Source organism: Schistocerca serialis, chromosome 3 (genome assembly GCF_023864345.2).
Source record: "Schistocerca serialis cubense isolate TAMUIC-IGC-003099 chromosome 3, iqSchSeri2.2, whole genome shotgun sequence".
In the NCBI taxonomy this organism is placed as follows: domain Eukaryota; kingdom Metazoa; phylum Arthropoda; class Insecta; order Orthoptera; family Acrididae; genus Schistocerca; species Schistocerca serialis.
In genome coordinates, this window is record NC_064640.1 from 869,884,091 (window position 1) to 869,898,511 (window position 14,421).

Below are 14,421 nucleotides of genomic sequence, written 5' to 3' on the forward strand. Positions count from 1 at the left end.
GACTGAAGCTCCTATAGCCGCTCGGCCACACCGGCCGGCAGTTGTAGTTTTGAAATGTGCTGTATTATTTAATCTGATATGCCTATGCTGGCAGCTATTTACTATACTTGGTAGAGCTGATCGTCCGTCTCGGGAGCTGAGTGGTGCCGGCACGGTAGCTCAGCGTGTTTGGTCAGAGTGCTGCCTACTACGAAATAAAAATCTGAGTAACGGAATCAAGAGCAGCTTCAGTGGATGTCGTATGACATCTGCCCAGACCAAACGCAACGAACAATACCGGGAAAAAAATGGTTAGAGTAGATGGCTGCCAGGTGGAGGACCCGGGTTCGATTCCAGGTACTGCCATGGATTTTTATTAGGTGAGAGGATTGGTACGAGGTGCACGCAGCGTCGTGAAGCCGATTGAGGAGCTACTTGACCGAGTAGTAACGGCTCCACGGTCTGGAAAGTCTGGGAGAGCCGTTGGCTGGCACATGCCTCTCCATACCGCATCCGCATTACGCCGCAAGGCAGAAGATGGCACAGCGAACGGTAGACAATACTTTGGCCTTCACGACCGGACAAGGGGCTCGTTTTACATCTGAAAGTCCCGTTTCACATTTTGGTCAATCTCGATGTTTTCATCTGTGGTTGCAGTCATTCAAAGACATCTCGTTCAAGAGAATTACTCCAACATTTGACTTCAGCACCGTGTTTATTGTCTACTGAGGACTTCTAGTGTACCTCCTCCAAGTTGTATGACTTTCTGTTGATATCAACTATTTCATCTTTAGAATTTATAGACGGGGAAGTATTTCTGGTTATCCATTTGAATGAAACAAATCTCAGATACTACTTTTCTTCTTTTTCCTTGCCTTTTCCCAGTTCTCTACGATGTCGGCATTTGTTGCATGGATTTTGGGAATGTTAGTGATGTTAGTAATAGCTGATGACTGGATGTCCTTCCTAACGACATCACTCCCCCCCAGCATAGGATTTGAGCACCCCATCTATCTGCGTGTAGAGTACTTGCGTGGCGTGTACCCAATATTTACCTAGTTGGATGTGGGAAACCGCCTAAAAACCACATCCAGGCTGACTGTATCACCATCCCTCGTCGTTATGCGGATTCTACCCGGGGCAAACTCACCTCCCCGAATCCCGGAAGTGAAGCGCTAAAGCGCTCAGCTATGCCGATGAATACATAACCCTACTATTTCTGAAGTTTTATAAATAAAACTATTCGATACTCGCCTTCTGCCAGCCTGTGTGGCCGTGCGGTTCTAGGCGCTTCAGTCTGGAACCGTGTGACTGCTACGGTCGCAGGTTCGAATCCTGCCTCTGGCATGGATATGTGTGATGTCCTTAGGTGAGTTAGGTTTAAGTAGTTATAAGTTTTAGCGGACTGATGACCGCAGATGTTAAGTCCAATAGTGCTCAGAGCCAATTTTTTGATACTCGCCTTCATGTAGCGCACCATACGTCAACAAAACAAAAACAAACTTTCATTTTTATCAATGTCGTCATTGTGATAAGTAGGTAAGCTTTTGCATTGCCCTTGCACAGTAGTTGAGGTGATACTGTGTGTGAGAGGCTGCACAATTATCAAGCTCAGTACCCTGCGAAACCGCTAAGGCTTGGCATTTTCTAGCAGAAGTCGTTGTTGAATACATTATGAGTTAGGTAAGAGTGCCTTTGAATTAGCGTGTTTCCACAGGTCGTTAGCCACCTGCCACCTAAAAGCGTAGTTTCCGCGGCGAAGCGTGCAGTTCGGCTGTGCTGGTAGGAAAGGAGGGCAGCGCGACGCGGGATGCGGGAAGCAGACGCAGCCGGCGGGCCTAACCTTGTTTCTGAACGACGCGCTGGCACGCCACATGCTGAGCCCCGCCTTTCTGACACAATGTCCTTATTCCTGACGGCTGCCCCTCGTAGAGTTGCGAAAACAGTATAATTTACATTGCTGCTGGAACTACTTGAGCGCAGTGACACAGGAATTATGTACAATAACATTCACCCCTTCGCGGTCACCACTTGACAGAGATATCATCTAAAACTTGCACCTTCTTTTATTTCGTGAATCGTTCTAGATATCGAAACGAGATTTTCGGAAAGTAATAGGAGGCAGAGCGACACGTAATTTCGTCCCACGTTCAATCCACTTAACCATTGTAACAACCGAGATGTTGAAACAGTTACTGGCCATTAAAATTGCTACACCAAGAAGAAATGCAGATGATAAACGGGTATTCATTGGACAAATATATTATACTAGAACTGACATGTGATTACATTTTCATGCAATTTGGGTGCATAAATCCTGAGAAATCAGTACCCAGAACAATCACCTCTCGCCGTAATAACGGCCTTGATACGCCTGGGCATTGAGTCAAACAGAGAAGGATGGCGTGTACAGGTACAGCTGCCCACGCAGCTTCAACACGATACCACAGTTCATCAAGAGTAGTGACTGGAGTAATATGACGAGCCAGTTGCTCGGCCACCATTGACCAGACGTTTTCAGTTGGTGGGAGATCTAGAGAATGTGCTGGCCATAGCAGCAGTCGAACATTTTCTGTATCCAGAAACGCCCGTACAGGGCTTGCAAAATGCGGTCGTGCATTATCCTGCTGAAATGTAGGATTTCGCAGGAATCGAATAAAGGGTAGAGCCGCGGGTCGTAACACATCTGAAATGTAACGTCCACTGTTCAAAGTGCCGTCAATGCGAACAAGAGGTGACCGAGACGTGTAACCAATGGCACCCCATACTATCACAGGGTGATACGCCAGTATGGCGATGACGAATACACGCTTCCAATGTGCGATGGCACCAAACACGGATGCGACCATCATGACGCTGTAAACAGAACCTGGATTCATCCGAAACAACCCAGGTTCGTCGTTGAGTACACCATCGCAGGCGTTCCTGTCTGTGATGCAGCATCAAGGGTAACCGCAGCCATGGTCTCCGAGCTGATAGTCCATGCTGCTGCAAACGTCGTCGAACTGTTCGTGCAGATGGTTGTTGTCTTCCAAATGTTCCCATGTGTTGACTCAGGGCCGGCTGGTGTGGCCGTGCGGTTAAAGGCGCTTCAGTCTGGAACCGCGTGACCGCTACGGTCGCAGGTTCGAATCCTGCCTCGGGCATGGATGTGTGTGATGTCCTTAGGTTAGTTAGGTTCAATTAGTTCTAAGTTCTAGGCGACTGATGACCTCAGAAGTTGAGTCGCATAGTGCTCAGAGCCATTTGAACCATTTTTGTTGACTCAGGGATCGAGACGTGGCTGCACGATCCGTTACAGCCGTGCGGATAAGATGCCTGTCATGTCGACTGCTAGTGATACGAGGCCGTTGGGATCCAGTACGGCGTTCGGTATTACCCTCTTGAACCCACCGATTCCATATTCTGCTAATAGTCATTGGATCTCGATCAACGCGAGCAGCTGTGTCGCGATACGATAAACCGCAATCGCGATAGGCTACAACCCGACCTTTATCAAAGTCGGAAACGTGATGGTACGCATTTCTCCTCCTTACACGAGGCATCACAACAACGTTTCACCAGGCAACGCCGGTCAACTGCTGTTTGTGTATGAGAAGTAGGTTGGAAACTTTCCTCATGTCAGCACGTTGTAGGTGTCGCCACCGGCGCCAACCTTGTGTGAATGCTCTGAAAAGCTAACCATTTGCATATCACAGCATCTTCTTCCTATCGGTTAAATTTCGCGTCTCTAGCACGTCATCTTCGTGGTGTAGCAATTTTAATGGCCAGTAGTGTATATATAATTGGAACGATATATGGCAATCGAAATAACTTGAAAAGACAGATACAGTAATATAATAATTGGCGGTGAAACTTTTCACAAAAGTCACCTAGAAATGAGCTAAAGTTGAAAGCCAAGACGACCGGAAACATTTCGGTGTAAACACCGTCAAGTGGGGCTCTCATGTTAGACTCCATATTTATATGCAGCAAAAAGATAGTTCTGCATACTAAGATTACGCGTAATTCCTCTCTGCCCTACTCTATACAACAAATATACAAGCTCAGCTACAATTGCTATAACTGGAGCCATATGCGAACGTCTTTCGTATTAGACGTGGCTTACGAAAACTATTTCAAATGAGTGTGTGTTCTGATATTTAACTGAACATATTTTGTCGAAACAGTTAGGAATTTGAACGCCGTAATACAAGGACTGTGTCTGGCACGAGAACCCCACTTCACAGTGCTTACGCTGCTAAGCCGAATCCGAGAGTTTCAATTTTAGCTCATTTCTTGACCACTTTTGGAAAAGTTTCACTGATAACATTAACAAGCGTTGTGTGTCTGCAGTTCTCTTTTCAAGAGCTTTATGCCGTTAAAAGAACCATAATTACTTCACTTTATCGATTGATACAAAGGTTAGACGAATTAAACGTGTAACAACATATCGTTCTAGCTTCCGCACTATCATATTTCGAAAACCTCGTTTCGATATGATGAACGCCTCACGAAAAAAAAAAAAGAGTGCAAACTGTAGAGGTTTCACCTCGTATATAAATGTAAATATGTTTCTGTTGAATTATGACAGTAGCGTAATAAGCACCAACTTGATCTGTGAAATAGTTTTACACGCGAGAATTTTTCAAGTATCTAGTGCTGTGAGGACTTCGTCCAAATGGATGAAGTGGAATTTAATGCAGTCATCCAGTTCTTTCTTTTGAACGCTTTAGCACCAACAAAAATTCGTGAAAAATTAGTGAAGCTGTCAGAAATATCTGGGTTTTATTTTCAACAGTTAGTAAATCGATGCTGGAATTCAAATATTTATCTTGAAGACGACTACGTGAAAACTGTAACCACAGATGAAAAATCGAGAATGTGGACTGTATGCTGTTGGACGATCGGTGATTAAAGACGTGTGATACATTTAACATTACAGTCATTTTACACATGACATTTTACACATGTAAACCAAGGGAGAGACGCTGTGGTGAGACGTTTAATTCGTATGAGGTAGTGTGGCTGTTCAAACCTACGTCCAGCCATCTAGATTTAGATTTTCAGTGGTCATCACAAATCACTTAAGACAAAGACCAGGATGGTTCTTTTCAAAAGATCACGGTCGATTTTCTTTCCCATCCTTCCCCAGTTTTTGTGCAAGACTCTACTCCTTTTTGTTGGATGCCAACCATAGCAAATTCGAGAGCGAACGCTTGTTTGAAACACTGGACCGATTTAAAAATAATCCGCTGATTTTGTGCCCATATTTGTTAGGCAGGAAGTGAAGACCAGTAGACGGGAGACAGTGGGCCAGCACACAGAAAGCTGAATACCATTTTATGTGCTAAAGGACATGTTTATTACTTCGATAAGGGTAAAAAATAACTGATTAAAACTACGTAAGTATTGTAGATCAAGTGAAAGATTTTTTTTTTGCGCAGAAATATCAGAAAACAATTGTGAGATTATTGGATCTGCCTACACGGTGCCTTGTCGGTGGGAAATCTGATGGTTTTGAAGTATAAATAAGTGGAATATCCATTCTACACAACAGATCTGGCATCTTCTGTCTTCGTTATCTTCAAACAATCAAAAAAAAATATGTACCTGGAATTTGTTATGAGGTCGATGGTGATGTTATTACAGCCACAAATATCTGCTTGGATTCGTACTTCTCACATGATAAAGGGCTGCACAAAATGCACCATTACTCGCAATTATGCAACGTTGAACGGAGGAACGTAATACTTTGCTGTTGGGCCAAAATATTTTCACCCTTCTCTCGTAATTTTGTTGCTATCATGTCAGAAACTATTATTATGATACCGTGGTTGTGCCTAAATGCGAAGGACATTGTAAACGTTCTCAGCCTAACATAAATATAGCCCCATTTTGTAAACATACTATGACCTTTACAAGGAAAGTTATAGTGGTGCAGTGATATACTGCATATTTAGTTACTTGTTTATTGCAATAGTCTGAGTGCTTAGAATTCCGTGAGAAATAACAAAATTGAATTAAGAGCTATAATAAAGCGTTTCATTTTAAGAGGTTCAGCCGCGATGAGCACAGAAAAGCAGCTAGCTTCTACATTACTGGGTGGTGAATTTAAGTGTGCTGCTTCATCCACCGAAGACGAAAAACATTCAGAACACTTGGGAACGTGAACAACCGACGAGACTGTCGAAAAAATTCACAATACAGTATTTAGTTACCGCCGATTGAAGATATGCGAAATTGCTGACATTATTACACCACAACAGACCGAATCCATCACTTTGTAAACGAGACTTTAGATGCGACCATGCTTTCCGCAAGATTCGTGCACTGATAACCAACGAGCAAAAAGCATTCTAACGAGCTTCGATTTGTGTAAGCGGAGTTACAGTGAATATATGAAACTTTTCATAAAAGTAGGCGATATATGGAATCATCATTACATGCCAGATAAAAAGGATTATTTGAAACAGTAAGTAACAAAAGGTGAGAATGTAGCAAAGAAAGCAGAGGTGGAGCCAACCTTATGACGGTCACAGACTACTCCCAAAGAACAAAAACCATCACCAGAGAGTACTGTATTTCACTACTAGGTGTTTGTTGTTGCTATTGAGGTCTTCAGTCCAGAGACTGGTTTGATGTAGCTCTCCATGCCACTCTATCCTGTGCAAGCTTCTTCATCTCCCAGTACCTACAGCAGCCTACATCCTTCTGAATCTGCTTAGTGTATTCATCTCTTGGTCTCCCTCTAAGATTTTTACCCTCCACGCTGCCCTCCAATACTGAATTCGTGATCCCTTGATGCCTCAGAACATGTTCTACTAACCGATTCCTTCGCCTAGTCGTGCCACAAATTTCTCTTCTCCCCAATTCTATTCAGTACCTCCTCATTACTTATGTGATCTACCCATTTGATCTTCAGCATTCTTCTGTAGTACCACATTTCGACAGCTTCTATTCTCTTCTTGTCTAAACTATTTATCGTCCATGTTTCACTTCCATACATGACTACGCACCATACAAATACTTTCAGAAACGACTTCCTGACACTTAAATCTATTCTCGATGTTGCCCTCGGGAAAAATTACGGCTGTAGTTTCCCCTTGCTTTCAGCCGTTCGCAGTACCATCACAGCAAGGCCGTTTTGATTAATGTTACAAGGCCAGATCGGTCAATCATCCAGACTGTTGCCCCTGCAACTACTGAAAAGGCTGTAGCCCCTCTACAGGAACCACACGTTTGTCTGGCCTCTCAACAAATACCGCTCCGTTGTGGTTGCACCTACGGTACGGCTATCTGTATCGCTGAGGCACGCAAGCCTCCCCACCAACGACAAGGTCCATGGTTCATGGGCGGGGACTAGGTATTTCTGAGACTGTTACTCAAGCTAAGGGGTGTTATAAAGAAGAATGTTGTCTTTTAACACAATAACTCTCCAGTCCCCTATACATGTCTACGTTTCTCATTTGCTTCACACTCTGCTGATGGCATCCTCGTATTTACTTTTAGATTTTGGAACTTATATACACCGAGGAGCCAAAACACTATGACCATCTGTGTAACAGCGTGTTTTCCACTTTTCAGGCTCAGTACAGCAGAGATTCTACTTGGCATGGATTCTACAAGTCCTTGACAGGATTCCAGAAGTATGTGGCACCAGATGTCTAGTCACAGGTCAAGCAATTCCCGCAAATTACGAGATGGCGGTTTACGGGCACGCAGTTGGCGCCAGATACGTCTTCCAGTGGGTACATATCAGACACATTTGCTGGTCAGGACATCAATGTAAGTAATGTAAGTTCACTACAATGCCCCTCAAACCACTGTAGCACGATTCTGACCTTGCAACAAGGACGGCTCTGAGCACTATGGGACTTAACTTCAGAGGTCATCAGTCCCCTAGAACTTAGAACTACTTAAACCTAACTAGCCTAGGGACATCACACACACACATGCCCGAGGCAGGATTCGAACCTGCGACCGTAGCAGCAGCGCGGTTCCAGACTGTTGCGTCTAGAACCGCTCGACCACTCCGGCCGGCGATGCAGGAGGTCCGCAGTAATGTTAACATAGATCTCTGCTGTCATGATACCTTCGATTACCACCATGGAAGCCCAACTCAGTCTACCCCATAACATAATTCTGTCCGCATCGGCCTGCATCTGGGGCGCAGTGCATGTTCGTGCAGACATTCGCCTGGATGACAGCGTGTAAGGACCCGACCATCGACCTGGTGTAACAAGAAATGCGATTCATTCGCGAGGTGACACGTTTCTATCGATTCACGGTGAAAACTCAGTGATGCTATGCCCACTGCAGTCGTAACTGACGATGTCGATAGGTCAACACAAGAACACGTAGATGTGGATGTGGAGCTCCATGATCAACAATGGCCTTTGAACGGTGTGCACCGAAACAATTGTGCCTGCACCAGTATTGTACGCTGTCGTCAGATCTGCCACAGATCTCCGTCTATCCTGGATTACACAGTGGGGGATTCTTCGACCTCTAAGTTTTGTGATGAGACGTGGTCGTCCAACACCATACGGCCTATGCTCGCAACACTAGTGCGCCGAAAGGTGAACAGCTTCACCGTTTCAGATATTATCGTTTCCATCCGCAGCGCCACAACTATGTGCCCTTTGTCAAAACCGCTTTGCCGCCTGCATCTTCGCTATAACGACTGCCCATTCGTCTGTCTTCCGCTTACATTCTTTTCCTACTACGGAAGTGCCCGCAACACCACCAGGAGGCATTCAACTTCGCGGTGGGCAGTGGTTCAAAAATGGTTCAAATGGCTCTGAGCACTATGGGATTTAACTGCTGAGGTCGTCAGTCCCCTAGAACTTAGAACTACTCAAACCTAACTAACCTAATTACATCACACATATCCATGCCCGAGGCAGGATTCGAACCTGCGACCGTAGCGGTCGCGCGGTTCCAGGCTGTAGCGCCTTGAACCGCTCGGTCACAACGGCCGGCTGGGCAGTGGTCATAACGTTTTAGCTCATCAGTATATGTAGTGACCCGTTCCACGACAAAGTGGCTTTGACACAAATGGCCTCGCAGAACTTTTGTAAATTAATAAATACAAGTAAATAATAGGTGTTATGTGCTGGAGAGAAAGAGTATATGAACCTACCAGTATTTCCCATTGATTTCTGAAATAGTCTCGAGTGTTTTCTCATGACGCGTTTCTTTTTTATTTCAGAGGAGAAGCAAGAAAAGCGTAATCAGTGTTATCTAAGTCATAATTGTTCATAAATGAACTGATAAGTCTTCCCAGTCACTAACGTGGGTGCAAGAGTATCAGGTTGACGCTTCCGACCCGTGGCCATCGACACGATTTTATTCATAATTTTCATTGTATACCTAGTGTTACATCCTCCCGCCGTCAGCAGTGCGCATTGGTGACAATGTAACTTCAGATACTTCCGTTGTGTTTGTACATCATAGGGTGTACCAGATCTGTGCTGCTTTGCGGAAACCAGTAGGAGGTACAGTCGCAGGTTCGAATCCTGCCTCGGGCATGGATGTGTGTGATGTCCTTAGGTTAGTTAGGTTTAAGTAGTTCTAAGTTCTAGGGGACTTATGACCTCAGCAGTTGAGTCCCATAGTGCTCAGAGCCATTTGAACCATTTGAAGTAAAAAAAAAAAAAAAAAAAAAAAAGATTCAAATGGCTCTAAGCACTATCGGACTTAACATCTGAGGTCATCAGTCCCCTAGACTTAGAACTACTTAAATCTATCTAACATAAGGACATCACACACATCCATGCCCGAGGCAGGATTCGAACCTTGGACCGTAGGAAGTACAAAGAAGCTGACCAACACGCTCTGCACACGTTTAAATCTTATGAATCCCATACTGGTCAGAGAATTTACGTTGCCTACATAATGATTCATTATTTGCGACGCATCGAGAAATTACTGTCGTGTCAGGCAGTTACTGAGGACTGCGGCCGCTCTCATGGTCTGGTCATAGTGACTCAAAAAAGTTTAATAGCCCATATTAAACCACACGTGGTACATATGAGAGGTTTACTTACCGAAGACACTGCTCATAAAAATATTCGTACCAGAGTCGTGAAGAGACGTATGGGAAATAAAGTAGATAATGTATAACACAAATTCCGAATTTAATGCAATTTATTTAACAACCGGTTCCGGTCCAGTACGATGTACACGGTACTGCGCAAAAACAAAACAAAAACTCTAGTAAAATGCAGTGACCAATATGGTCTGCTAGGTCAAGAAATTACGATAATAACGTAAGATGGTACTTACGTCAAATATGCAATTATAAAACCGACATCACATATCACAGAGTTTTCGAAATCCAAGGAAATCATTTAAGTCTAGCAGAACAATTTTGAACAAAATAACGATGTGAAATGCGGGCGCTAATCACTACAGATGAAGACATTAAACCGGCTCAGGATAGTCAACAATAGAATCACAGTTCAAATATTACACAAACATGAAAGATACTTGAAGACATCGAAGATTGCAAGGTCAAAATGTAAAACAAATGTACATAAAATGCTATACAAATACTACAATGCATGTTATGTAAAATGTGTAGATGATTAAAACAGAAGTCAAGGCCTTTTTTACAAAGCTATATAAAGGCTAGATAACAACTTTTTATAAAGCTATATAACAACTTTTTTACAGTACTGTATAACAATTCCGGTTGGTTTTATAGTTTTATAAAAAAAAGACTTTATTTCTAGCTGACTCTCTTACATATTTCACGTAAGATGCTTTATAATGTTTTTATGTACATGTGTTTTACATTTTGACCTTGTAGTCTCTGATGTCTTCATGTATGTTCCATGTTTTGGTTATCTTTGTACTACATGGCGCTTGACAATGATATTGTGATCATATGTGGTTCTGTTGTTGACTGTCTTGAGACGGTTTAATGTCTACATTTGTAGTGATTAGCGCCTGCATTTCACATAGTTACTATGTTCAGAGTTGTTCTGCTTGACTTAAATGATGTACCTTGGATTTAGAAAAATGTGTAATATGTAATGTTGGTTTAATAATTTCATATTCGACGTAAGTATCTTCTTATGAATGTGGTTGTCGTAATTTTTTTACTTTGCTGGTCATATCTGTCACAGCATTTTACTGCAACTCTTGTTTTGTTTTTGTACAGTACCTTGTACATGATCTTGGATTGAAAAATGGTTCAAAAGGCTCTGAGCACTATGGGACTTAACTTCTGTGGTCATCAGTCCCCTGGAACTTAGAACTATGTACACATAAATAACCTAAGGACATCACACACATCCATGCCCGAGGCAGGATTCGAACCTGCGACCGTAGCGGTCGCGCGGTTCCAGACTGAAGGGCCTAGAACCGCTCGGTCACACCGGCCAGCAATCCTGGATTGAAACTGGTCGGTAAATAAACTGCATTATAGTGAGCAGTTGTGTTATGTAATTGCTACGCTATATGTATGCTTATACCTGCCTAGAGAAGATGTTTTAAAAGTGTGGGAAATAAGTTTGCAGGGGCGTGGTTTGCGACTTTACGTTCTTGTCACTAAATTACCCAAGCTGCAAAGCTCCGTATTGATGAGCTGAGTTTGCAGGCAGCGCTTTTTTACGAGAAGAGCACCACCATCTGTCTGGCCTAACGAGGAGCCCGTCTCGCTTAGCGCGCTTGTTTACTCGCGGAACGAGGTCGCAAGCGACACTAACTCCTGTCCTCAACACTGACCTCTAAAGCACGGAACATTACTCCCTTACGACAGAGTCAAGCATGTGCGATTTCTCACACAGTAGGAAATCTCAAATGTCCTAGTCGGTCATTTTTACTCTCTTCATAGGGAAGAGAGTTGACAGTAATGGCTAGCAGTGCTCAGTTACAGAAGAAATTTCGGTTTGAGGAAATTTTAATGCTTGAGTGCAACAATGTTTAACAATCATTTCCCGACAAAGCGAAACGTGCAAAAGTGGGGAGGGCAGGAAAGCTTTGGAACGGGAAATCGAACAGCATTTATCTTCCACAAGAACGGCTAGATATCATTCCTGAGAAACAGATTAAAACAGATACTGTGCAACTCGCAGCGTGTGTTAGTTACGGACCTAATCCGCAAAACGCTCTGATCCTGGTCAGACTTACACAACATGAAAAGCACCTGGGTTAAACTGTTACTTAATTTTAAGATTTTTTCACAGTTGAATAATAAGAAGAATAAGCACACTCCACATGTATGAAAACTAGATGCAGTAACTTAAAGTAACACACGAACAAATCTACAGAAAGAGTCAACTGGTAATTACATTTAAGGGGAGAGAAAATTAACGCCATTGAAGAAATCCATTACTGTCCTACAGACTTCACTCACATATGTTTTTAGGAATATAAGAATTTTATGCACTTTGTAAGAAACTGCCTACAAGGAAGCCGACAGTAGCAGATATATCGGATAAACCTCTGGGCAGTGTTAACTGGAAAGTATATTGCAGCGCAGGGTCCAGCACAGTAATCCAATAAAAGAATGTTATCACAGCCCTACAGGTTAGACGCCTATATTTTTTCTAGGCATACAAACATTTTAAACAGCTTACAAAGAAACTGCCTTGGGTAAATCCGAGAGAGACGCCGCATGCGGTATGGATTGTGTACCGTTCGTAGTTTCGCCAAATTCCGACACAGTGCGCACGTATCGGCAGTGCAGTTGCTCAGTGAGCGCCAGCCATAGTAAAAATGTTCACGTTTCGGTCGAGTTAGTTTTCCATAAGCCCAGGGGGGGATAACTGAGGTAAGTCCATAAGTCTATAGCTATCTCTTCAAAACCCTGTCGGCCTCATGATTTGTTCTTAGTCCATACTAAATAGATTCTCGTTCAAAAATGGTTCAAATGGCTCTGAGCACTATGGGACTTAACTGCTGAGGTCATCAGTCCCCTAGAACTTAGAACTACTTAAACCTAACTAACCTAAGGACATCACACACATCCATGCCCGAAGCAGGATTCGAACCTGCGACCGTAGCGGTCGCGCGGTTCCAGACTGTAGCGCCTAGAACCGCTCGGCCACACCGGCCGTCTTGATTCTCGTACTGGCATCTTGGCTATCAAGGTCAAGACTTCATAAGGTGCGGAGTGTCTCCCCTACAGATCGTGATACATGCCGCGGTAATATCCGGTACATATGCCGCACATTTTCGTTAGTGATACTTTTGATGCACAAATTAAATAACATTTTTAAATAAATGAAAACACAACTGTTTTGTTTGTATTTTCGGTCAAATGGCTTAGCATGCATATTCCAGGATATTGACAAAATAAATGTAGATATATACTGGTTTTGACTTAAAAACACGGGGTATTTTTGCGGTTTTTTAGGATGTGGCATATCAGCCGTAACATAAGGGACAGACGCTTCAATGTAAAGACGTTTCCAAGGTCAAATATTATGTTCATAGGTTACACTGAAAAAATCAAAAATATCGTATGTCACGGATAACTGGTGTGTTTCGTTGCACAAAAAATAACTAGAACAGCATCATGGTACCTGTCATATGCGATTTTGAAACTGTGCGTCATCTCTCCCGGATATACTGTAAAGGAAACCGGTGGTGGCAGAGGTATCGGACAAAACTATAGGCAGAGTTAATTGGGAAGTATATGGCAGTGCAGGCTCCAGTACAGTAATAAGAACATATTTGACTCCTGTGTTCTTATAGTTTGCTAAAAAACTGCCTATAAGGAAGCCGACAGTAGCAAAGCTATGTCACTCTAAGCTGTGTTTCCGCGAGATGTGGAATTTCAATAAATGTGGATGCTAGACGGTGTCGGAATGAGACAGCCAGCGAGTGACTGCAGAGGCAGCAGAAGCGCTCACCTGTGCGATCTTGGGTGTCATCGGAAGAGCATGCCCGGCACTGCACTCACAGACACTGCAGAGGGAAGACTGTGGGAGCCGGCGGGCCGGCGGCCGCGGCAGGTAGCCGCCATGTAGGTCACTGGGCTAACCTCTGGGAAAGTACCGCTCACGCCGCCCCAGCCGGCGTTTCGGTGCGGCCAACGGCGTAGCCGCCTAGCCGCCCCGCCAGGCTGCTCCTTCGACGAACGCCGGCCATTTCTTTATCCGTCCGGAAACCGGCGTCTCATCGCGGCTGTCGTCACCTGGGCCAGCGAGTGCGTGTGCTCGTGCGTCGGAAAGCTGGCCGCCCCGTCGCCGAACGGTTCTCGCGCCTCGCCGCTGCGGTTTCGCGCGCCCTCTCCCGCACGCTACTACCCGAGTGCCGTTGCGTTCAAGCTCTGTGCGCTATACGACGCAGGGGTTGTATCCTCTCTCCGAATATCGACGGGTGGATTTCGTTTGTAGGGTGCTCGACGCCGCAGTCATCAGCGTACTTTCAGTGGTAAAACCGAACAATGAACAACCGTGTAAGGAAATGAAACACCTAAAGCCGTCCTTATGATATCATTTATTG

The 14,421-nt window shown here is 44.1% G+C and overlaps 1 protein-coding gene across 1 annotated transcript in view; it reads right to left on the bottom strand.

Moving 5' to 3' along the window:
• Positions 1–13,881, bottom strand: part of LOC126471280 (serine protease filzig) — a 151,443-nt gene extending 137,562 nt beyond the window's left edge. Inside the window, exon 1 of the mRNA XM_050099399.1 lies at positions 13,827–13,881. Within this exon, the coding sequence (XP_049955356.1) occupies positions 13,827–13,847 (21 nt within the window). The 5' untranslated portion in view covers positions 13,848–13,881. The remainder of the gene's footprint in view (positions 1–13,826) is intronic.
• Between the last annotated feature and the right edge of the window lie 540 nt (positions 13,882–14,421).